At 44.3% G+C, this 25,214-nt stretch overlaps 1 protein-coding gene across 1 annotated transcript in view; it reads right to left on the bottom strand.

Moving 5' to 3' along the window:
• The window catches only part of LOC134359176 (anoctamin-2-like), a 130,433-nt gene that overhangs the window by 72,744 nt on the left and 32,475 nt on the right, over positions 1-25,214 (bottom strand). The window contains exons 4-11 of the mRNA XM_063072127.1: positions 24,973-25,121; positions 23,676-23,730; positions 22,713-22,764; positions 22,018-22,073; positions 16,968-17,009; positions 16,616-16,680; positions 8,839-8,973; positions 7,271-7,431 (exon numbers count right to left, since the gene is read on the bottom strand). Of these exons, the coding sequence (XP_062928197.1) occupies positions 7,271-7,431; positions 8,839-8,973; positions 16,616-16,680; positions 16,968-17,009; positions 22,018-22,073; positions 22,713-22,764; positions 23,676-23,730; positions 24,973-25,121 (715 nt within the window). The remainder of the gene's footprint in view (positions 1-7,270; positions 7,432-8,838; positions 8,974-16,615; positions 16,681-16,967; positions 17,010-22,017; positions 22,074-22,712; positions 22,765-23,675; positions 23,731-24,972; positions 25,122-25,214) is intronic.

Below are 25,214 nucleotides of genomic sequence, written 5' to 3'. Positions count from 1 at the left end.
ACAATCACTTCACAGTCAAAATCACTTAGATTGTATTTCTTCCCCATTCTGATGTTTGGTCTGAACAACAAATAACCCCTTTTCTTCTTCTTGTAAAGTTTAATAGCGGTTGGCAGACCAACATAAGGTGCATTACTGCCACCTACTGAGGTGTAGTGTAGAGAAAAGAGACAGGAAGTATACCCATTAAATTCCCCTCCCCAAAATAAATTCAAACAATATCAAAGAGTCTAAAGCTTTTCAGAAAGTCAAACACACATCATCCTGATATACATCACGATGGCAGAGATATCCTAACAAACTTTTCATGTTAAACTGTGTCTGTCCAAAGATCTATTAGATGTTTCCTTTACATCTCATAGGAATGGCATTTAAACAATATATGCTCATCATTTCCTGACAAGCGCACGCTGTACAAATGCCCGTATCATGCATATTAATTCTGAACAAGGAACTATTCAAACTAGAATGTCTAATACATAAATGTATATGTATAACCTCTTCCCTCTTTTTATACTCATCTCCAAGTTGAGTTCCCACCATCCCCCATCGAAATTTTATGTAAAAGCTGTCCTTTCTTTTCTTATCCCAACTTTGTTGCACAATTTTTAATTATGAACTGACCCTCTTGAAAAAGTTTGCATACTTTTATGCGTTGAGTTGCTGCCACATGATCGGATGATTAGATATTTGCGTTTACAAGCAGATGTACAGGTGTACGTAATGAAGTGGCCACAGAGTATATAAACGGCCTGGAGTGACAGTGGTTCCCACAGGCTATAAGCCCAGCTGAAGCAGTGTCTCCTTCTCAGAAGCGGGCAATAGTACTAACACAAGACAGATTGCTTTTAAGTACACTTTATAAAAAACTCCCCTCATTAGACAAACTGGAATAGCCGCGCATCTGGCAATGAGTTCATCAGCTGTCCAATCAAATCCTAAATATAAAGCAGAACATTTTGCTTTCAGAAGAGATCCATCTGAGGAAGATTGCAAGCCACTTGCTTTCAAACAGTGGCGTGACCAACCCAATGGGATGTCTAATATGAAAACTCCACTGGAATGTTTCCTCTGGTTGTTTATTTTCGTGTATAACATCAATCAATAAAGGATACTTATCTGTTCTGAAATATGGATTCCTTATCCGCAAGTACAAGATGCGAACAAACAAACAAACAGCCGAGCATGGACCACTGTGCAAGCGGTTTACCCTCAAAGTGGTTTCAACTTTGCCATGTAGACTATCATTAGCCAAGCATTTTGTCCGGTCATTGTAAGGTTCACCTGAACTTCTCTTCATTTGGACTAGAACATGAGGATGACTAAGATTATTCCATGAATGAACACAAGAATGCAAGAAAGGAGGAGAAGACGCTCAAGCCTGACTCTGTCCTGTTATAAAGATAAAAGATGGTGCCGCACAGAGTTGCAGTGGCTACTCTGGCTCCCAATAATGTTGTTAGCTTTAAATTCTTAGATATTGTTTCAAAGTTTCTGGTCAGGGTTTCAGTCATCCAAAGTTCTGTGAATATAGCGTCACTGAACTCTTAGACAAAATGACATTTAATTCTCCTGCAGTAGAGTTAATAGCGAGGCTAACAGAGGAGGGAGTTTACAGACACCAGACCTAGCGACAGCGACCTGCCTGAGTGGCTCAGCTGAGGAAGTGGCTGTCGTAGACGGTGTGAGAGGAAGCAGAAATATGACAAGAGTGCTGGGGCTCTAGCTCAGCTGACAACTAACTAACCAAACAGTTGGTACCATCACTTTTCCTGGCCAACGTCCATTCACTAGATGATAAAATGAACTTAATGAGACAGAGAACAACCGTACAGAAAGAGATGAGAAACTGCTGCATTTTGGTTTTACTGAAATATGGCTAAACAATAACATGCACAACACAGCGTTTCAACTCAATGAGATGACTCTGTTGCACGCAGACAGAAACTCCCTGTCAGGGAAGTTCAAAGGAGATGGTGCACAAACTCAACTGTAGTTAGCAGTCACTCTTCTGGGGAAATTAGGCATCTTACCATTAAGTGCTGGCCACATTATCTGCTCAGGGAATTTACTGTTGTGTTCATCACTGCTGTCTAAATCCAGCTGGCTGAGCACGAATACCAAGGACACACTGGGAGAGCTTTACAGTATCACCAGCTCTTTACAAAACAAGCACCCGTACAGTCTCTTCTGAATGCCCAGGATACTGCCTTCATGTGCGGTGACAGAACAGCTCTCAGAGCACCCAGGTGAAACTTCATCTTAGGCATCAAGAGGACAAAGGTGCATGCATTCAAAAAGTTAAGGAACACCTGTCTGATAACGATCCCTGGCATATGTGGCTGGGCATCGAGAGCATTATTGACTACGCAAGGAAAAACAGCGTTGATTATACCAGTGACACTTCCAGCCCTGATACTCTAAGTAACGTTTTTGCACGCTTTGAGGAATCCAACGTCATGCCGGTCACAAAAGCTACCCCTCTCCCAAGTGAGCAGCCACTGTCTGTAGACAGCGAGATGGACTCTGCAGTCAATCACCATAACGCAGTCAGGCCAGACAACATCACAGGCTAAGTGCTCAGGGAGTATGCACACCAGCTCACTGACATCTTCACAGTTCTTCACTCATCCAGTTTGCTATCCTCAATGTGCTACAAATCAGCCACATCATCCCTATACCAAAGAACGCTACACCTTCAGAGCCAAATGACTAATGCCGGTTAGCATTGACGCCAATCATCATGAAGTGCTTTGAACGACTGATAATTGCACCTATCAAAAACTCCATTCCTGCCATATTGGAGACTCACCAATATGCTTACCGACAGAACCATTCTATGACAGATCTGTCATATACCCGGCCCTGACACACCTAGGAAACAAGGATGCTTTGTCAGAATGCTGTTTCTGGATTTCAGGTCAACACTGTTAAGTGGCCAAATGGTTAAGGTGTTCATCTAGTGATTTGAAGGTCGCTAGTTAGAGCCTTTGCTGAGGCAACGTGTGTGTCCTTGAGCAAGGCACTTAATCACACATTGCTCTGCGACGACACCGGTGCTAAGCTGTATGGTTCCCAATGCCCTAACCTTGGACAACATCGGTGGCATGGAGAGGGGAGACTTGCAGCATGGGCAACTGCTAGTCTTCTAGACAACCTTGCCCAGGCCTGCGCCCTGGAAACCTTCCAAGGCGCAAAATCCATGGTCTCATGAGACTAATGAATGCAAAAAAAACCCCCAAAAAATCGACTATCCCACATTCCTTGGTGAACAAACTCCTACTCCCCGCTTTAAATACACCTCCGTGCAAATGCACTTCCTAACCAACAGACCTTAAATAGTCAGGATACACAGCCACTACTTCCTCCCCACCATCCTCAACAAGGACATCCCCCAGGGCTATGTGCTGAGCCTCTTTCTGTACACTGCTCACACATGACTGCAGGACCAAACACCCGAGCAATAATCATTATACACCAGTCATTGAAAGTGGGCATGCAGGTACAGCAGGCGGTGAAAAAGGCGAACGGTATGCTGGCATTTATAGCGAGAGGATTCGAGTACAGGAGCAGGGAGGTACTACTGCAGTTGTACAAGGCCTTGGTGAGACCACACCTGGAGTATTGTGTGCAGTTTTGGTCCCCTAATCTGAGGAAAGACATCCTTGCCATAGAGGGAGTACAAAGAAAGTTCACCAGATTGATTCCTGGGATGGCAGGTCTTTCATATGAAGAAAGACTGGATGAACTGGGCTTGTACTCGTTGGAATTTAGAAGATTGAGGGGGGATCTGATTGAAACGTATAAGATCCTAAAGGGATTGGACAGGCTAGATGCGGGAAGATTGTTCCCGATGTTGGGGAGGTCTAGAACGAGGGGTCACAGTTTGAGGATAGAGGGGAAGCCTTTTAGGACCGAGGTTAGGAAAAACTTCTTCACACAGAGAGTGGTGAATCTGTGGAATTCTCTGCCACAGCAAACTGTTGAGGCCAGTTCATTAGCTATGTTTAAAAGGAAGTTAGATATGGCCCTTGTGGCTACAGGGGTCAGGGGGTATGGAGGGAAGGCTGGGTTCTGAGTTGAATGATCAGCCATGATCATAATAAATGGCGGTGCAGGCTCGAAGGGCCGAATGGCCTACTCCTGCACCTATTTTCTATGTTTCTATAACGTTTGCCGATGACACGACACTGGAACAACGGTGAGACAGCCTACAGAGAGGAGGTGAAAGAGCTCGAGGCCCGGTGCCAAGCAAATAACCTCTTCCTTAAAGTCAACAAGATAAAGGAGATGAATATCGACTTCAGGAGACCTCACACCACACATGCCTCCCTTTACGTTGCAAGCAGTTTCAAACTCTGGGGAGTAGTCATTACACACAACCTCTCATGATCTCAGAACACATCTTACACAGTCAAGAAAACTGTCCAATGACTCCACTTTCTGAGGAGGCTGAGGAGAGCTGGACCTAGCACATCCACACTGACGCCATTCTACAGACACATAGATTGTGTGCCCATAAATTGATGCTAGCCTGTACAGAAGGTGACCTACAGGAAATAATACAATAGTGGTGGATTTAGTGGGTGGAGGTATTGATCAGTCTTACGGCTTGGGGAAAGTAACTGTTTTTGAGTCTGGTGATCCTGGTGTGGATGCTATGTCACCTCATCCCTGACAGCCATGAGCAGGGTGGGTCAGATGTTACTGGCTGTTTTCTGGAACTTTGTATTTATTGTGGGTTTTATTATTATTGTGTTCTATGTGCTGAATCTGATCCAAAGTAACAATGATTTTGATCCCTTTCCTTGGGCCGGCCGGTAATGTAACGGCTTCAGCACTGGACTTCGAGGCAGATGGTCCTGTGTTCGAATCCCAATCTGGTTGGAATCCCAGATGGATCCTAATCTGGGCAGCAGCCGTATATGCATGGAAGAAAGGGCTGGCAATGCAATCTATTTCTGTATCTTACCACCAAAACAACTATGGACAACTACATGAGTCAGCGACAATTCGACGGGTCTCTACAACACTTGTGTTCAGGAAATTATCTTGAATCTTATAGAATAAATTGTTGGTTTTAACTTGCCAAATCCAAAACTGCTGGATCTCACCTTAGTTTAGACAAAGTCTCACTGATTCTCCGGTATATTTTATGACTTGGAGTATTGTGAGAATTTTTGGGCTTTATATCTAAGACAAGATGTGCTGGCATTGGAGAGGGTCCAGAGAAGGTGAATGAGAATGATCCTGGGACTGACAAGGTTAACATATGAGGAGCATCTGATGGCTCTGGGGTTGTACTCACTGGAATTTAGAAGAATGGGGGGAGATCGTATTAAAATCTACCAAATATTGAAAGGCTTTGAGCAAGGGTTCCCAACATTTTTTTATGCCATGGAGCCTTACCGTTAACTGAGGGGTCCATGACCCCAAGCTGGGAAACGCTGGCCTAGGGTATTTCCAAAAGTGGGCGAGTCTAGGAGGACAGGGTACAGCCTCAGAAAAGGATGTCCCTTTAGAATAGAGATGAGGAGGGATTTCCTTAGCCAGCAAGTGGTGAATCTGTTGAATTCATTGCCACAGAGACTGAGGAGGGCAAGACATGACTATGTTTAATGCAGAGTTTAACAGGTTCTTGATTAGTAAGGGTGACAAAGGCTACAGAGGGAAGGAAAGGGAATGGGTTGAGAGGGAAAATAAATCAGACAAGATTGAATGGCAGAGCAAAGTCAATGGCCCTAAATGTCCTACTACTGCTCCTATGTCCTCATGAACTTGGTATACACACATTTCTTCATTAAAGATTAACAAACTTCGAGAAAATATCCCTTCACATCTTAGTCTTATCTTGAAACAGTGCTTCAACATTCAAACTCATCTACCAAAGGAAACATTCTCTCTCATAGCTTCCAGCTTAAGAAGCTCTCGCAAAACAATACACCTCAAAAAGAAATAACTTCTGATTCTTCCAAAACTTAAAAGAACATTTTTGACTGGAGATCAATCCAATCCAAAAAAGATTAGTCCCAACTCTTTTTTATTTCCAGAACACATTTACCCAGAACCCCTTGAATGTTGTTAAAAGCCTCCTATTGTTCTGACGCTTATTTACTTTGAAGTAGGTACTTTCAATTCTCTTTTGTTAACTCTCCTCCCAGTAAAACTGGCCTTATCATAATTTAAGACTCTCACTCCTATTTTACCTTTGCCTTTTTCCATAACTATGCTAATTCTAAAATAATTATGGCCACCACCACCAAAATGCTCTCCCAGAGACACTCCTTTATCCGGGCCACCTTCATTCCCTGAACCAAATCAAGAATTCCCACCACCATCTGTTCCCTTGCACCAACTACATCCCTAATCCTGACTCCTACCTGATTTGCTCTCCATCAGCTAAAAAAAAAGCTCAGAATAAAGCTTAAGAATTCTGTGCCCTCAATACTTTCTGCAGTGTTAATATTAGGCTATTGAATTCTCTGCCCTAGAACACTTGATTTTTAGAAATAATACCTACACATTTATTCTTTCCTCTCCCTTGGATTGCCTGGAAGTCTGCAGCACATTACCAGCAGTGTGATTACCCATGTTCTTTAATTTAATCTATGTTGTCTCCTTAGGATGGTAATGACATTAGTCTGGCACACTGGGTGAGATATGCAGCTGAGAACAAAGATTTTAAATATCTACACAACGCTGCTTTTCTTTGCATAGTCAATAATGCCCTTGATGCCCTGCCACATATGCCAGGGATCATTATCAGACAGGTGTTCCTTAATCTTTTGAATGTGTGCACCTTTGCCCTCTTGATGCCTACACAAGCTGTTATGCAGCTTGTAAAACAGTATAGAAATCCACAAGAGAGCCTGCAGATGCTGGAAACCTGGAGCAGCAGCATACACAAATTTTTGGAGGAATTCAGCAGGTCGAGCTCGTATCTATGGAGGGAAGTGAACCGTTGACATAACAGATTGAGACCCTTTGTCAGGACACTTGAAGCCAAACTCCTGATGAACAGTTGCAGCCTGAAACATCAACTATTCCTTTCCCTCTATTGATGCTGCCTGACCTGATGAGTTCCTCCAGTACTTTGCATGTATTGTATAGGAAACCACATGCTCAATCTGCTCAAGAGGTTCTGGAGAAGCTGACAACTAGCCAATATGCACTTGCAGTATCCAAAGGCTGAAAACCACCAGGCAGGAATCAGTACCACCTGCTATATAATTATTATTTAACTAAAAGCTGAACAGCAGATAATTCTTACCCCAGAGGACCATAAAGATAGAAAAAAAGACAGTAGCAGGATTATCAAACAAATGGCTGGCACGGGCTGTGGCACACGCTGTGCTGAGATGCCAATAGTCACAGGACTTGTCACAGAGTGGGCACATGGTGAAGTTATTCTGCTCATTACACATCTCCATACTGAAACAAAGAAAACCAAAGGACATTGAGAATCTGAACTTAGCCAACACAATCTTATTTCCATTTAAGTCAGTTATCTGTTATGCAAATTTTCAAAATGGGAAGAGTTTTTAAAAATCTCCTTCCTTTATTATTCCCATTATGAACCCCCAGGAATTCTCATCCTCTTAACTGAGGTCTCAGGAGTAGTGGGTGTGATGGGGGAAGCCAAAGGGCCAAGGGAAAGTAGGGGACTTGCCTGAATGTAGTCTCACTTTAGCTCTGGATTGCACTGGGGATGCTCAATAAATTAAGTTAATGTCTCCATTGACACTGTGATTAGAATGGAGACTGGTGAATGAAGTCATCCCATGTGCACATCTCACAGAAATCAGGCTGAATTAAATGAGGAATTGAATGTTTCTGTACTTAAAATGTCAACATTTCCCCCATTTCCATTGTAACTGAAACTGGCCTGAACAAGTGCTTTCGATGCTGAGTATAATGTACTTCAGCCTGCAAATATGCATGGTTCTTTGTCCTTTCAGCCGTCTAAGGAAAGAAAGAGAAATGGCCACAGAACAGAACAATTTCCAGGCTGCATAATCAGTCTAAACTGCTGCTTGTTATCACTGATCACAAGGAACTTTCAACCATAATCTGTATTCAAAGTGTGGAACTTTTATCAGTTGAGGTTATTGAGGTAAATGGATGTTTTGAGGGTGAAGCATGATGAGTACAGTGCATACTGATAATGTAAGGTAAAGTATGGTAGAAACAAACCTGTGAGGAGCATTAATAGTTGTATAGACCTCAGGGCTGAATGGCTTATTTTTCTATCATCAGTCTCCTATCGTTCCATGTGCCAATAGTTTTTGATGGGTATTACAAATCACTCAATTGATAATCTTCTTCTTTTTCCCATTACACCGCTGGCGTTTAGGGCAGCAATGAATGTCCTCCATCTCTGGCGGCATTCAGAGCTTCCTTTACTGTGTCAATAGCTCCCTCTCGGTTTACTGTCAGTCATACAAGTCCTGGGTGGAGACTCAGGAATACCATCACACAAAGATGTAGAAGGATTCTTCATTGCTCCTTCCGTGAAAGATTTTTTTTTGACTAGTCAGGGTTGTCAGCCCTGAGCTGAACCCTGAACCCGAAGGTCCAGTGGACCACTCTTAGTCTGGCCTCTGACCTTTGACCTGTTTGTTGTGGGTGAACCTACCAAGAGCCAACACTAACTGATGGTTCAACAGCACTTTAAATGGAACAATATTATACAACTGCGATTGTATAATATATGATTGTATAATTCTGCTAGAACGAGACAATTCAATAATATTAATAGGATTAACTGCTCTTATTTCTCCTCAATAAATGATAAGATATTAACAAATTTCTCTCTTTTTGTTTACAGTAAAATCTTACCTTGGTATATCATTGCCTATAGTAATACAACCATAAAAAAATACGATGATCCCAACCAGTGATGCTGGCATCAGCATTTTCGTGTATAGTCCCAACCATGCAAAATACAGGCCAATCTTCTCACCAAAGTACTTCCTATAAAAGATGTGATAAATGATTAGATGTTAAATTAGTAGAAAGTAGGACACAATATTCCAGATTTTCCCTGATTTCAGCAAGGGACCTTGCTCAAAGAGACCACACATGGAAAAATCAGTTATGGATGTAGCGCTCTCCCTAACATAATCTGTCTGAGTTTGGCCCCTCACTGAGCACATGAATCCAACAAAAAAATCACAGGAAGATTATTGGGTTTTAAATGGTTCACTGAAATACATAATAGAAATGTCAATCTTATAATACTTAAATACGTCACAAATCATAATCGCAGGAGATTCTGCAGATGTAGGAAATCCAGAGTAACACACACATGATGCTGGAGGAACTCAGCAGGTCAGGCAGCATCTATGGAAAGGATAAACAGTTGACAATTCAGACCAAGACCTGCCATCAGGACTGATGAAGGGTCTCAGCCTGAAATGTTGACTGTTTGTTCCCTTCCTGACCTGCTGAGTCACAGAGTCCATTCTCACGTACGGATGCGAGGCGTGGACACTCACCAAGACGATGCGAAAGTCTCTGGATGGTTGCTATACACGAATGCTCCGGATGGCTCTTGACGTGAGTTGGCAACAGCACATGATGAACCTCGAGTTCTATGATGACCTACTGATGCTCTCCACTAAAATCGAGGTGAGAAGACTGCAACTAGCGGGGCACTGTCTACGCCACCCCGAGCTACCTGCCAGCCTAGTCATCATATAGGAGCCCAAGCATGGGAGGATGAACCCTGGGCGCCCACCCAAGACTATGGTCAACACGCTCCTAGAAGACAGCGGCGCGGCTAATGTAGATGAACTGAACACACTGATAAGGGAGAAGGAGAAGTGGAGAGTCCATCATAGTGCCCAACGCTGGCCCCCTGGGCCTGAGTCGACGTAATAGTAGTAGTGGCCTGCTGAGTTCCTCCAGCATACTCACAAATCATAATGCTGTTTTTAAACTAAAGTACTTGATAATTATAAATTCAAATATTCCAGAGAGGAGTAGCATTATACACAGAATGGCTTATAATTTTATGTGAAGATCTTTAAGGAATTGTTATATGCATCAGGAATCCAGATAAGAACATTTCATTCTTTGGTCATACTCTTTAGGTTTTTAATTTTATTAGACAGAAGTTTATATAATCAGAAACCAGCACTCGAACCTCCATGACAGCGTTCTAGATTTATTCTCCCACCATATAAATTCAGTGAGTGTATCTACTTAACAAGATTTACACCAATGATTCTTCAGTGAAGAATTTTGTTTTCCACTCCACCAATGATTTGGTGCATGATGCTTTAGCACAGAACGTTATTGATAGTACAGAAACAAGGGCAGGTTGATAGAGGACAAATGAACTGTAGATGTTGAAGGAAAGGCCAATCCTTTCTTTGCTTCAGTGAAAGAATCAGTGGTTGCTTTGAATTGAGCTTCTGAGCACCCACAAATGCAACTCCTCTCTCGAGGTTTAGGTAACCTTGATTCTGGAGCGTAGTTGTTCTTGTTTAAAGAGCTTCTTTTTAGAAACATAGAGCATAGAAACATAGAAAACCTACAGCACAATACAGGCCCTTTAGCCCACAAATCTGTGCCGAACATGTCCTTACCTTAGATATTACCTAGGGTTACCCATAGCCCTCTATTTTTCTGTGCTCCATGTACCTATCCAGGAGTCTCTTAAAAGACCCTATCGTATCCGCCTCCACCATTGTCGCCGGCAGCCCATTCCATGCACTCACCACTCTCTGTGTAAAAAATTTACCCCTGACGTCTCCTCTGTACCTACTTCCAAGCACCTTAAAACTGTGCCCTCTCGTGCTAGCCATTTCAGCCCTGTGAAAAAGCCTCTGACTATCCACAAAATCAATGCCTCTCATCATCTAATACACCTCTATTGGGTCACCTCTCATCCTCCGTCGCTCCAAGGACAAAAGGCTGAGTTCACTCAACCTACTCTCATAAGGCATGCTCCCTAATCCAGGCAACATCTTTGTAAATCTCCTCTGCACCCTTTCTATGGTTTCCACATCCTTCCTGTAGTGAGGCGATCAGAACTGAGCACAGTACTCCAAATGGGGTCTGACCAGGGTCCTATATAGCTGCAACATTACCTCTCGGCTCCTAAACTCAATCCCATGATTGATGAAGGCCAATGCACCGTATGCCTTCTTAACAACAGAGTCAACGGCACAGCAGCTTTGAGTGTCTTATGGACTCGGACCCCAATATCCCTCTGATTCTTCACATTGCCAAGAGTCTTACCATTAATACTATATTCTATCATCATATTTGACCTACCAAAATGAACCACCTCACATTTATCTCGGTTGAAATACATCTGCCCACTTCTCAGCCCAGTCTTGCATCCTCTCAATGTCCTGTTGTAAATTCTGACAGCCCTCCACACTATCCACAACACTTCCAACCTTTGTGTTATCATCAGATTTACTAACCCATCCCTCCACTTCCTCAGCCAGGTCATTTATAAAAATTATGAAGAGTAGGGGTTCCAGAACAGATCCCTGAGGCACACCACTTGTCACCGACCTCCATGCAGAATATGACCCATCTACAACCATTCTTTGCCTTCTGTGGGCAAGCTAGTTCTGTATCCACAAAGCAATGTCCCCTTGGATCCCATGCCTTGCATGGGGTGCCTTGTCAAATGCCTTGCTGAAATCCATATGCACTGCATCTACTTCTCTACCTTCATCAATGTATTTAGTCACATCCTCAAAAAATTCAATCAGGCTCGTAAGGCACAACCTGCCTCTGACAAAGCCATGCTGACTATTCCCAATCATATTATACCTCTCCAAATGTTCATAAATCCTGCCTCTCAGGATCTTCTCCATCAATTTAAGTAAGACTCACTGGTCTATAATTTCTTGGGCTATCTCTACTCCCTTTCTTGAATAATGGAACAACGTCCACAACCCTCCAATACTCTGGAACCTCTTCCATCCCCATTGATGAAGCAAAGGTCAACACCAGAGGCTCAGCAATCTCCTCCCTAGCCTCCCATAGTAGACTGGGATACATCTCATCCGGTCCCAGTGAGTTATCCAATTTGATGCTTTCCAAAGCTCCAGCACATTCTCTTTCTTAATATCTACATGCTCAAGCTTTTCAGTCCGCTGTTGAAGAGTAGCTTGAATCTTCAGAGAAGTTCAGTGGAGGTAAAATATAATGCCATGGCAAGGAAGATAGAGAAAATTTCTGGGGCAAAGAGGCAATGTTCATTGACATTGGCATTCACTGACAATGAATCTGCTGTAGATCTATTGGTTAGTACCATGGTTTGCATATTCTTGCTTGCAAGGGTAAGATAGAGATGAATTTCCATAAACAGATGAATTTAAGGAGGAGGTTCCATCATCTGATTGATGAAAGAAACTGCTTGGTGAGATTGAGAAAGGCCAGGCCTAATGACCAGTCCAGTGATAATAAAAGTTCACAGACCCTGAAAAAAAAACATCTTGGGAGGCTTCTCTCAGCAAGGGCAAACATTAATGTTGAAACTCACCACTACCTTCAATGAGCGAACAGAGCCTTTGGTCAATTAATGAAAGGGGTATTTGAAGAAGCTGGGATTCTCACTGGAATATAGCGGGCTGGATTGAGGTTTTTAAATTTATGAGTAGGCTGTCGATGGCTTTGCTCAGCTCTTCAGCAATCAGCAATGCATCCAGTTCCTCCATGACAGGCAGGCATACCAGGGCGTCTAGCGCGCTGCCCGTGATGCTGTTTTCCCTGGAGGAGAGTTCAGAGTAATGTTACACCCATCTCTCCATCTGCTTGCCTTTGTCATTGATGGTCTCGGCTGTTATTGTTTTCAATGGTGTTGTCTTGCTCTGGGTTGGCCTGATGGCTTTCTTGATCCCCTCGTACACTCCACGGATGTTTCCTGTGTCAAATGATGACTGAATGCTTTCGCGTAGTTGTAGCCAGTAGTCATTTGCACAGCATCTGGCTGTTTCCTGGGCCTTGCTTCTTGCTGTCCTTAGTGCTTGCAGTGTTGCCTGGGTGGGGTGGCATTTGTGCTCTAGTAGTGCAACATGCTTTACCTCGATGACACCGGTGAGCTTACTTGAGCTCGCTTCAAACCAGTCCTGTGTCTTACCCCGTTTCTTCCCGAAGGCCTTAAGTGCAGTGCTGTGGATAGTGTCCCTGAGAGAGTCCCATCGCTGACCATCTCCTTCTGGTGGGTCTGCAAGGAGAGCATCCTCCAGTGACCTGATGAACTCTGCAGCTTTGTCTGGGTGTTATGTCTTACTGGCATCGATGCGCTGCTTGCCTGGAGGCTTGGCGCAGTGCATCTTCTTCGGCCGAAGTCTGATCTTGAAGCAAACCAGAGAGTGATCTGTGTCGCAGTCGGCGCTCTGAAAAGAGCGAGTCATGAGCACGTTTCTCAGGTGACGGCGCCTTGTGATTATCAGGTCTAGCTGGTGCCAGTGTTTGGAGCGGGGATGCTGCCAAGACACTTTGTGCTGAGCTTTGGTCTGGAAGTAGGTGTTGGTGACGCACAATTCGTGGAGCATGCAAAGCTCGAGCAGTCGTTGCCCGTTGTCATTCATGCTGCCAATCCCATACCGCCCCAGGCAGCTTGGCCAGGAGTCATGGTCGGCACCCACTCTGGCGTTGAAGTCGCCAAGCAGCAGCAACTGTTCCTGACTTGGGATCTCCTGTATCATCATTGAGAGCCAATCGTAGAACTCATCCTTTGTGTCTTGTGTAGAGTAGAGGGTTGGGGCATAGACGCTGACAAGGTTGACAGGCCCGTCGGATGTGTGGAGTCAAAGTGAGAAAATCTGCTCCTCCCTTTCTTGCTAGGCTCTACCATCTTCAGCAGCGAGTTCTTCACGGCAAAGCCTGGTGCACTGGGAAGGCACCAGGATTGGATGGCATTCCACCAGAGGCCATCAAATGGGCAAAGGGCGACCAGCTAAACCACTTGCATGAGCTACTGTGCCAGTGCTGGATAGAGGGAGCAATGCCGCAAGGCATGAGAGACTGCAACACTGTCACCCTATATAAGAACAAAGAGGACAGAAGCAACTGTAACAACTACAGGGGAATCTCCTTGCTGAGTATCGTTGGGAAGATCTTTGCCCGTGTGGTCCTGAAGAGACTGCAGAAAGCAGCCAAAAGGGTATATCCCGAGTCTCAGTGCGGTTTCAGGTCAGAACGCTCCACAATTGACATGATCTTCTCCCTTCGACAGCTACAAGAGAAATGCAGACAGCAAAGACAACCACTCTACATCGCTTTCATTGACCTTACGAAGGCCTTCGACCTTGTGAGCAGAGACGGCCTGTTCAAAATCCTCACCAGGATTGGTTGTCCCCCGAAGCTTGTCAGGATAGTTCAGTCATTCTACACAGACATGAAGGGTGTCATTCAGTTTGACAGCTCTTCTTCGGAGGCCTTCGACATCCGCAGCGGTGTGAAGCAGGGCTGTGTTCCTGCCCTCACCCTGTTTGGCATCTTCTTCGCAGTCATGTTGAAGCACGCCTTTTGAACAACAACTGATGGCGTCTACCTCCACACCGGATCAGATGGGAGACTGTTCAGTCTGTCCCGACTGAGGGCAAAAACCAAGGTTCGTGAAGTACTCATCAGGAACGTGTTGTTTGCAGACGATGCGGCACTGGCAACACACTCTGAAGAGCAACTGCAATGCCTCATGGTCAACTTCTCAAGAGCCTGCCAGGACTTCAGCTTGACCATCAGCCTGAAGAAAACCGACGTGTTGGGCCAAAGCACTGAGCACCCCCCGCCATTACCATCAACAACTACGAGCTGGAGGTAGTCCACGAGTTTACATACCTTGGCTCCACCATCACAGACAGTCTCTCCCGGGACCCTGAGATCAACAGAAGGATTGGACGAGCAGCCTCAACATTTGCTAGGCTGACAAAGAGAGCCTGGGAGAACAGAAAGCTGACAACGCACACCAAGGTTGCAGTCTACAGGGCCTGTGTCCTCAGCACACTGCTTTACGGTAGCGAGACCTGGAGCCTCTACTACAGACAAGAGCGATGTCTCAACGCCTTTCATGTTCGCAGCCCGAGACGCATCCTGGACATCAAGTGGATTAACCAAGTCACCAGCAATGAGCTCCTGGCCCATGCCCAGATACCCAGCCTCTTCACCCTGCTCCAATAACACCATCTCCGCTGGCTGGGCCATGTACACCACATGTCAGACGGGAGGATCCCAAAAGACTTGCTGTACGGGGAACTGGCCTCCGGCAAGAGTGCACAAGGGTGGCCCCATCTTCATTTCAAAGATGTCTGCAAGAGAGACATGAAGTCACTGAACATGAGCGTCGAGAGGTGGGAGGACATCGCAAGCGATCGCTGTCACTGGAGGCTGGAACTACGCAAAGGTCTAAAAAGAGGAGAAGAGAAGCTGAGGCTTGCTGCTGAAGAAAAGCACACTCATCGGAAAAACAGCACCAAGACAACACTAGAGGACAGCGCCTTCAAGTGCAGTCGATGAAGCCGAGACTGTCACTCCCATGTGGGCCTCTACAGCCACAACAGACGCTGCTCTAACACAGACTGAAGGAAGACCTTCCAGGCGCAGATCCATGCTCTCGCAAGACTAACGGATGCCAGCACCAATAAATTTATGAGGGACATGGATAGAATAGATAGTAAAAGAAATTTCTGCTAGAAGAGTCTAGAATTAGACGGCATTGCTTAAGGTGAAAAGGGAAAATTCTGAGGAGATCTGAGGTTTTCCACACAGAGGGCGATGAATCCTTGGAACAAGCTACTAGAGGAGGTGGTGGAGGCAGATTCAATTAAAATGTTTAAAAAGGTAGGTACTTGGAAAGGAAAGGTGCAGAGAGATACGGGGTTAATGCTGACAAACGGGATTAACGTAGACAGAGGTGACAGTCAGTGTTAACAAGAGGGACTAAAAGTGCACAATTACATATTTCTAAGATCAAGACCTCAGATCTGGCATAAAACTAATTGTCCTTTGGCTACCCACCTATATGCTACTAAATGCCACAGCAGGCAGCACAAGTCACTGGAAAATACCTTAAAATCATTTACATTTACAGAAAGGATAAATAAATCATTGGCAGCACCTTCTCTGGGCTAAAATTCCTACTACTGTGGCTGTAGTTACCACTTTGGCCATTTTTAGTAGGCTGCATCTTTTATATGATAGGAACCAGATTTCTAAGCTAGCTATTATATAACAAGCTCATTCAAAGGAAGAGATATCCAAGTAAGCGAAAGAAAAAAATTAAGGGTGTGCTCAAAGCTCCTGGAAGAATTACAACACCACAATCCCACTGGAGAGAACTGCTCAAAGTGAAGAATGTACGTTCAAGATGGTATGGAAAGCTTCTAATCCATGAAGTGGCAGCACAAAGACCCCCTGTGTGAGTGGTGAAAGGTACAGACCGTATCACAGACTGCTCACCCATCTCCCACTGTCAGCCATCTGACTTCCATTCTGTGATTCCCTCATTGGCTTCATAAGTCACTGATGAACCCTCAAAACTAGAGAGTAAGTTATCTACAATCCTAGGGATTGTCTGAGATGATTATTACAGTTAAGAAAAAACTATATTTCAGGAATCTGAAAAGAACATGTCAGAAACTACCTTATGAGATCAATTGGCTGGTATTTATAAAATGCTCCATATTGTGCCCACTCTTGGTACAGCAGCTGTAATGTCAAAAGACAGTATTAATACTTTGGAAGGCATCTTAGTATTTTAACAAATATTGTGTTACATCAAGCTAGCAACACAAACCTATCAAGTAAAATAAAGTTAATGGTATTTAGTTTTGTGCTGCCCACTGTATTGAATATGCAATAGCCAGCACACTTAGTAAAGTTACATAAAAATTGATCAGCGTAACTATTATCAATACATTTCCACCTGTTTCTATTCTAACCTGTAAAGTGCAAGAGCTAGTATTAGTAAGGAATATTATAGATGACTCTCTTACCCTGCGCTCATTCTCCTCTGGGTCAGGTCTGTCATAATCACCCTTTATAAAACAAATATTACATGGAATTATACAGAATAGTGCAAAGGCCTTTTTACCAATTAAGTCCACGCTAGTTTTAAAGTTCCATACATTTCTCCTCCTTCATTTTTTCATTGAATCTTATTAGAGTAACCTTTTCTTCAACATCTGGGGTTCCTAATCTTCTTTTATGCCATGGACCCTCTACCATTAACTAAGGAGTCCAAGGACCCCAGGTTGGAACCCTGCTCTGCATACAATTATCTAGCCCCCTCTTAAAATCTTACATATTCTTTGCCCCATACCACCTGAGGTAGCAAGTTCCATGATTGTCAGTGAGTTCCATAGCCTTATGTAAGGGGTTTCTTCTTTTATGTTACTGTGTAGGCTAATCAAAATGGCTTCTTTGTTATGTTAACTGCTGAGGAAGTTCCCTCTCTAGCAGCTTGTTTGGGTTATAAAGAGAGTTGTATTCATTTGCTCACCAATTGGGATAGATGTTATTCTCTCTTGTGTGTCTGTAAGCTATTGTGTTGCGCGGGCTTTGGGGCAGAAGGCGCGATGGGGACAGAGGGAGGAGACACGATGCTGTAAGCTGGCCGATGGGATGGAATCTGAGGCCCAGGGTCTTCGGCGAGGAGAGGAGACGAAGACAGACTCATGCAGAGTGTCTGGTCGACCACAGTGGTTGGTCCCAGGCGGCGGGTCGAGGTGGTCAGAGGGGATCGAATGGTGGAAAGAGGACCCCGTTACCTGAACTCCAACTGTTGTGCACGAAGTGGTTGAACTTTGATAAGTTTGGCATCTTTTACTCTCCTTTTATATTTTATCTCTATTAATTACATAGTTCCAGTAATATCTATAAATTGTAATCATTTAATCACATATGATGTATTGTCTGTTATTTGGCAGGGTGGGGTACATCACACAACATCCACACAAACTCGATTACCCAGTTTGGTGGGGCCGAAGGCTGCTTCCCCGAGACAAAAGCGAGTTTAGCGAGCCTGAGGCTTACCAGGGGGCTACATTTGGGGGCTTTGTCCAAGATTGAAAAGAGGATGCTGTCCAAGTTGCATGCCATCTTGGACAATGTCTCTCCCATCCACTACATAATGTACCAGGTGGGCACAGGAGTACATTCAGCCAGAGACTCATTCCACCGAGATGCAACACAGAGCGTCATAGGAAGTCATTCCTGCCTGTGGCCATCAAAGTTTACAACTCCTCCCTTGGAGGGTCAGACACCCTGAGCCAATAGGCTGGTCCTGGACTTATTTCCTGGCATAATTTACATATTACTATTTAACTATTTATGGTTTTATTACTATGGTGCAACTGTAATGAAAACCAATTTCCCCGGGATCAATAAAGTATGACTATGACTATGACTATGACTATGACTATTGGATTCAGTGGTGTGCTGTGTGATTGCCCTGTTTAAATCAGTGCTGCTATGTCTCTGTGGGATTGCTGGTTATTACTGCATGCATATTGGGTGGGGTCTTTGTTTGAGTCCAGACTAGCACTGATGAGTTGGTGGTGGGACCGCCAATGTCAATTGGTGCTCTAGGTGAGATGGGATCATGGGCTGTCCATACTTTTAAGAGGGAGAGGAAAGAGTGGTCTGATTCAGAGGTACTGTCTGCGAATAAATGTTCCAGTTATGGCAGGCTCCGCCTGGCTTTTGGGATATTGTCCACCTCTAAAGAGGCGGAGGCATACGAGACGTGGGCAGAGCGGATCCCTCAGTTGTTAGATGAGTGGCAGTACTCGGTTGAGGGAGAGCGACAGGGATTGGTTGTAAGTTTGAGTAGGTGGGCTGTTGATAGTGTTAGAACTGTCAGGTTCAATTACCCCGTAGTGACAGCTGCCAGTTATCTGAAAGCAGGGGAAAATGCTCTGGTTCAACTGAAAGTAAAATGCAGTGCCTGGGGGGCTTTCCGTACCTGTGTCAGGAGATTGGGGAAAAGCTTTCAGTGTATCTTCTCTGGCTAGGAGGGCAGCTAAATTGCTTGCAGTGCCAGTGGGATCATTTCAGGGGATCAGCCCCTCCTTCAGTTGTTCAGCTGATCAGAGAGGAATCGGGAAACTTAGTGGAGGCCCAGAGGGGAACATCTTGGGGTCTCTGGGGGAGCACATTTCCAGCAATGTACCAAGGAACTTTCGAAAGGAAAAGACCCTATTCTTGAAGGCTTAGCGGGACCATGCCCCCGTGTATAGTTACGGATCGATGAAAGCTATGCTAAAGCCATCCTCGATACCGGGGCGCAGGTCAAGTTGTTGTGCGGTTCATTTTACAACCGGTGTCTGAAGCATTTACCCTTGACAACATTAAGAGCACTGGAGATTTGGGGTACCAGTGCCAGTGATTATCCAGAAGACGATTATTGGTTAGTGAAACTGGAGTTCATGGGGGCATTGTCTGTGCACCCAGTGCTTTGAGCTGCTTGTGAGGACGTGTGTAGCAGCCTTGGGCCGGTACCGAATTTAAACGAGACCCGATTGTGGTACGGCCTGGGGGAAGCATCTGAGGGTGAGGCCCACTTAGTAGATGCTCCGAAATACCATGAGGGAGGGGAGTTGACCGCTGAAGACACCTCGGTGAGAGAGAGGTCGCGGCGACTGGACTCTGTAGCCGTGGAAGACATAGGCAACGTGTGTGTGGATTATAGGACTCTGAACAGGCGCACTGTCATTGACCAGAATACGGCACTGAGGGCCGAAGACGCTATGGTCTGTCTGAATGGTGCGACGTGGTTTAATGTGCTGGATCTAAGGAGTGGATGTTGCCAGATCCCCATGAGTGAGACCGACAAGGAGAAGATGGCCGATATAGGTTCCCTAGGATTCTTCTGATCTGAAAAGATGCCACAGGGCATATCCGGAGTCCCTGCAACCTTCTCATGGGGCATGAGGAAGACCGTGGGGGATGTGGAGGTGTTTGGAGTTTTGGCGTATGTGGATGATCGCCTAGGGTTTGGATTCGCCCTGGGGGACGATGATGTGAGGCGAGTGCCAGAGCCCGGGACAACCAGTGAAGAATTGGAGTTCATGATTGTCAAAGTGGAGACGGAGAAACGGAAATCCAAGCCAAAACTGCGGCCATGTACTGATGAATTAATCCAGAGAGGCGAAACAATGACCAACCTTCGAAAGGATCAGCAGAAACTTAAGAAATTGATCCAGAACAGATTGGAAGAAGCTGGTGGTGTAATTGCATCCCAGATGGAGATGGACACGAAGCGTGGGTCAGAACTGCTGAGACTGGGGCGAGAGTTGGAGGAGTCAGAGAAGAAGCTGACGTCTCGACTGCAGGAGGCTGAAGAGGCTGCTGAGGCAGCCCAGACTAAGTGCTTCAGTTTGGAGAAAATCAAACAGTAGCTACCGATCGAGGGAATGAGGAAGAATACGGCTTCGAAGGATGATGTGCGGGATGTGTGTTACATGCTGCCTTTCGCTAACTTCCCCGTGATTGAGGAAGAGACTTTTGGCCCTTCTCCTACTGAGTCAGGTGTAGTGGGGAGGGCTAGGTGTCGGCAGCCTGGACTACAGCAGGACCCTGAAGGAAAAGAAGTGGGGCCCCGGACACGGGAAAGGGGGCTCCGAAATTCAGTGGAGGCATGAGTGAGAGATTGAGAGAGGAGTTGACAAGCAGACCCGAGGTATCCCCAGTAGTGTTCGAGTCTTAAGGGTTTGGGTGAGGGAGTATGGAGGTCTCGGAGGATTAGGAAACTCCCAGATAGGTTGGCCTATGTAGCGCCCGTGGAACCATGTGACTGTTTGTACCTGGATTGGGTTTTTGTGTCGGCAGGAATGGTTGGCGAGTTATTTAGAAATCATGAGGACATGACCTTTTTTGGTGGGGGGAGAATGTAAGCGGGTTTCGACTTTTATGTTACTGTGTAGGCTAATCAAAATGGCTTTTTGTTATGTTAACTGCTGAGAAAGTTCTCTCTCTAGCAGCTTGTTTGGGCTATAAACAGAACTGTATTCATTTGTTAACCAATTGGGATAGATGTTATTCTTTCTTGTGCGTCTGTAAGCTATTGTGTTGCGCGGGCTTTGGGGCAGAAGGCGCGATGGGGACAGAGAGAGAAGCCACGATGCTGTAAGCTGGCCGATGGGACGGACCCCGAACGGAAGTCCGAGGCCCAGGGACTTCAGCGAGGAGAGGAGACGAAGACAGATTTGTGTGGAGCATCTGGCCGACCACCGTGGTTGGTCCCAGGCAGCGGGTCGAGGTGGTCAGACGGGGTCGGATGGTGGAAAGAGGACCCCGTTAATTGAGCTCCAACTGTTGTGCACGAAGTGGTTGAACTTTGGTAAGTTTGGCGCCTTTTACTTTCCTTTTATATTCTATCTCTATTAATCAGATAGTTCCAGTAATATCTATAAATCGTAATCATTTAATCACATATGGAGTATTGTCTGTTATTTGGCGGGGTGGAGTACATCACACAACATCCACACAAACTCAATTACCCAGTTTGGCGGGGCGAAGGCTGCTCCCCCTAGACGAAAGGATTTGAGCGAGCCTGAGGTTTACCAGGGGTGCTACACTTATATTAAATCTATTATTTAACGTGCATTAATATTACTCATGACAGTCTGAACATGATTGTTATTATTTACTGCCTCTGCTTGTTTACTATATAACTTTTCTTTTCCCTAATTAAGCAACCTTATTTTTTCAGGTATCTGAATTTCATTATCTTCAAGTTGTTACCTTTAAAATGCTGGCCTCAATAAAACTGCAAATCAGACGAGTTACGTTGCAAAAAGCTGACTTCTGCTGTTTATCGTACACTCACAAAGTCAGAATAAACCCTTCAGCTGTAAGCATTGCTCCTTAACTCCATTCACTTTCCCACTCTCTTTCAGCACATGCTCGTGGTAAGTCACTCAGTTGTCTGACCAGTTTGTTCCCCTGTGTTGAACAGCAACAAGAAACTCCACCACCAAATAATGTATTATTGTGCAGTGATCCCTTTAGGAAAACAGATTAAACAGCAAGTGTCAGACTTACATCATGAAGAGGGTAAGCTGACTCATAGACACCATTTGCTATTAAAGTTGTTATACCTGAAAAGCAAATTTACAATATGAATTTCTACCACACATCACCTTGTAATGACAAATGAACCAGCTGATAAAGACAGCTTCACGTTGCCATTTTTTGGCATCATGCTGTCATGACAGCAACGCTCCCCACTAATGCCCTTCCCCCAATGGTCCCCACCCCCTAGCAGGTCCATAGCTTCCTAACCACAAACCCCATCCTTCTCCTGCACCTACCGCCAGGATTTGCACCTACCTAGGCCTCCCCACCAATATCGCTGTTTTGGCTGCTGGGAAGAGCAGCACAAATTCCCCAAAAGCATAGTTTTAACTCAACGTTTTAGCTGCAACAGAATTTTTAGGCTGGATACTTTGGTATAAAAACAATGTGGAGTTCGATTATAAACACAAGAGGTTCTGCAGCTGCTGGAAGTCTTGTGCAACACACATAAAATGCTGGAGGAACTCAGCAAGTCGGGCAGCATCCATAGAGGAGAATAAACAATCGATATTTCAGGCCAAGACTGTTTATTAGGACTGGAAAGGAAGAGGGCAGAAGCCAGAATAAGAATAATACAAATTTCCCCATAAATACCTATATCTATTTTAGCTACTTAAGGATTACACTGAAAGAGGTTTTCAAGGATTGTGAAACAATCTTACCCATGTTATATCTGGCTCTTGCACATGATGTTCGTTTTAAAATTTCATAAACCTTTATGGAAATTAAAAAAGAGTCAATAATCCAAAGTTAAGCTGCATTAGCATCATCAGAAGAGAATATTAATGTCTTCAAGTGCTGCTGTGACACACAAGCTACAGGTAATTAAAATATTTAGTATTAAGGTTGCAGAACATATGGAAATATATATAAATTAAAAACTGGCTCATTTCCAACTCTTGTATCATCATATACATTTTGATTTCAATGTGTTTTTAGCATAGACAGAATTAAATCACTGTGATATTGGAAGTTTTTAGAGATGTTTGTTGAGTTGCTTTTGGCACACCAAATTTTGTTTCTGAAATAATCGTAATTGGGCTCAGTTTTGGGGTCATGATTCAAAGGGAGGAATGAGAAGTACAGCTTTGTTTTTGAAAGATTCTCACTTTATCATATTGAAGCAATCCCATTGAATCATTGCATAGTTTGGAAATAATATTTACTTACCAATTAAAATAGATGCCTCCCCAAGGCATCCCCAAAAAAAGTGAGCACTAAGTCAACAAATTCATGAAATTCCAGCCAGACAGAAATAAATACCAATCAAAAGTAATTTGTTCAATAGTAACTTTCACAAGTGCTTAGGCCAAACATAACGCCATTTGGTATTAAACTCAGTATCAGTGTTGGGGCTGATTCATCATTCTGGCTGTTGGCAAGAACTAGGTTGTGTGGACAAACTGTGAATTGAAATTTGAATTCATCCTGATTTCTGGAAAATAGATGGGAAATAAGCAAAAAATATGGATTCAAGGTCTATCATACAAATGTGTAGATACACTGTGGGCATACTGGCAGCTTTTTTCAAACCAAGCAATGAGTTAGAATAGACTTCAACTGGTGCTTTCATGGTCAAGGTATTTGTAACTAGATTTACGATTTATTTTGATAATTTGACTTACTATTCGACTTCGAGTTGCATTGTCAAAAAATGTTTCCTTATTGGTTATGTTGTACCTATAAATAACAGAGAGATTGTTAACTATTTATGCATCTGGTATAGAAGTATTTTGCCCCTGTACCACCCTCTCTTTTGCCTCTTGACATCCAAACTTCTAGCCCTCGCTGCACTCTGTACTACATAATCACCATTACAACTAAGATTCAACCCACACGCTATTCTCCATTCCTTTATTTCTTTGTTTATTGCTTCATCAGTTCTTACTACAGTATTATAACAATAACAGCTCCAGAGCAATGGTGAAGGATGGGACTGGTACCAAGAAAATTTCCACCAAGTTTCTTTGGTGTAACTTGGGCAGATAACCATACAATCCACTGGAAAACAAGGAAGGACAGGATAGGATAACGAGATTGAGTCAACTCCATCAACAACACCTTCGAGGGGCAGTGCCTCAAAAAGGCTGCATTCATCAGAGGACATACCCTCTTCCCGTTACTACCATCAGGGAGGTGATACAGAAGCCTGAAGGAGGAAGGGCACCAGAGGGGGATGATGGGCAGTTGAGGAGAAGGGGTAAGAGGGGAATCAGAATGGAGAATGGAAAAAAAGAGAAGAGGGAGGAGGAGAAATTACTGGAAGTTAGAAAAAGCGATGTTCATGCCACCAGGTTGCGTGCTACCCTGACAGAATATGAGGTGTTACTCCTCCAAGCTGAGAGTGGCCTCATCATGATAGACACATCGGAATGGGAATGGGGATTGGAATTAAAATGGTCGGCCACAAGGAAGTTCTGCTTATTACGGACAGAGTGGAAGTGCAGCCTTTCTCTGACTACTTCCTCATAGTGCAGTGGTACAAAGCAATATATCCAAGGAGCTTTGAAAAGTGCAGGGAAGGGAAGTTGTCTCTGGAGCACTGAGCTCCCTGGGGGCCTGGCTCTCTGTCATTGCTCTGGCATTGGTGACCACTGAATGAGAAAACTGTCAGTCCAGCTCAGATGTAAAATCCAACATGACTCGGAAACTTCCACTATACTGCTAGTGTCTTCCACAGTGAAGACTGATGCAACGTACATATTCAGTTTGTCTGACATTTCCTTGTCCCCATCATTACCTCTCCAGCATCATGTTATGCATCTGAAGAAACTTTTGGCGTCCTCTTTAATATTGGGCCAAGAACCTTCATCAGGATCATGGCAATGACCATTCATTCACTTTCCTCCATCTGCTAATATGCATGCCTGGACCCCTAAACGTTAGTATTATTAAAATCATGGACTTCCATGCAGTACTTACAAATGGACCTTGTCCCTGCTGAAGGGGTGTGATAGGTGCTTGCTGCTCTGGTTCAGCTGTCCGACCTTGGGTTGAAAAGGCTTTGTGAATTTCTGCAAAACTGAGTTCATTTTTGCTGTGATTCCACCATCGCGTTTTATTTCAAGTATCTGGGAAAGAAGTGAGAGCAACTCAGGTTAAACACCGAAGTAAAATCCAGTCAATAGATCTGCTGAGATTCATCAGAGTATTTCTTCATGAAG

This window comes from Mobula hypostoma, chromosome 20, assembly GCF_963921235.1.
Source record: "Mobula hypostoma chromosome 20, sMobHyp1.1, whole genome shotgun sequence".
In the NCBI taxonomy this organism is placed as follows: Eukaryota; Metazoa; Chordata; class Chondrichthyes; order Myliobatiformes; family Myliobatidae; genus Mobula; species Mobula hypostoma.
This window is presented reverse-complemented; position numbering and strand designations above follow the sequence as displayed.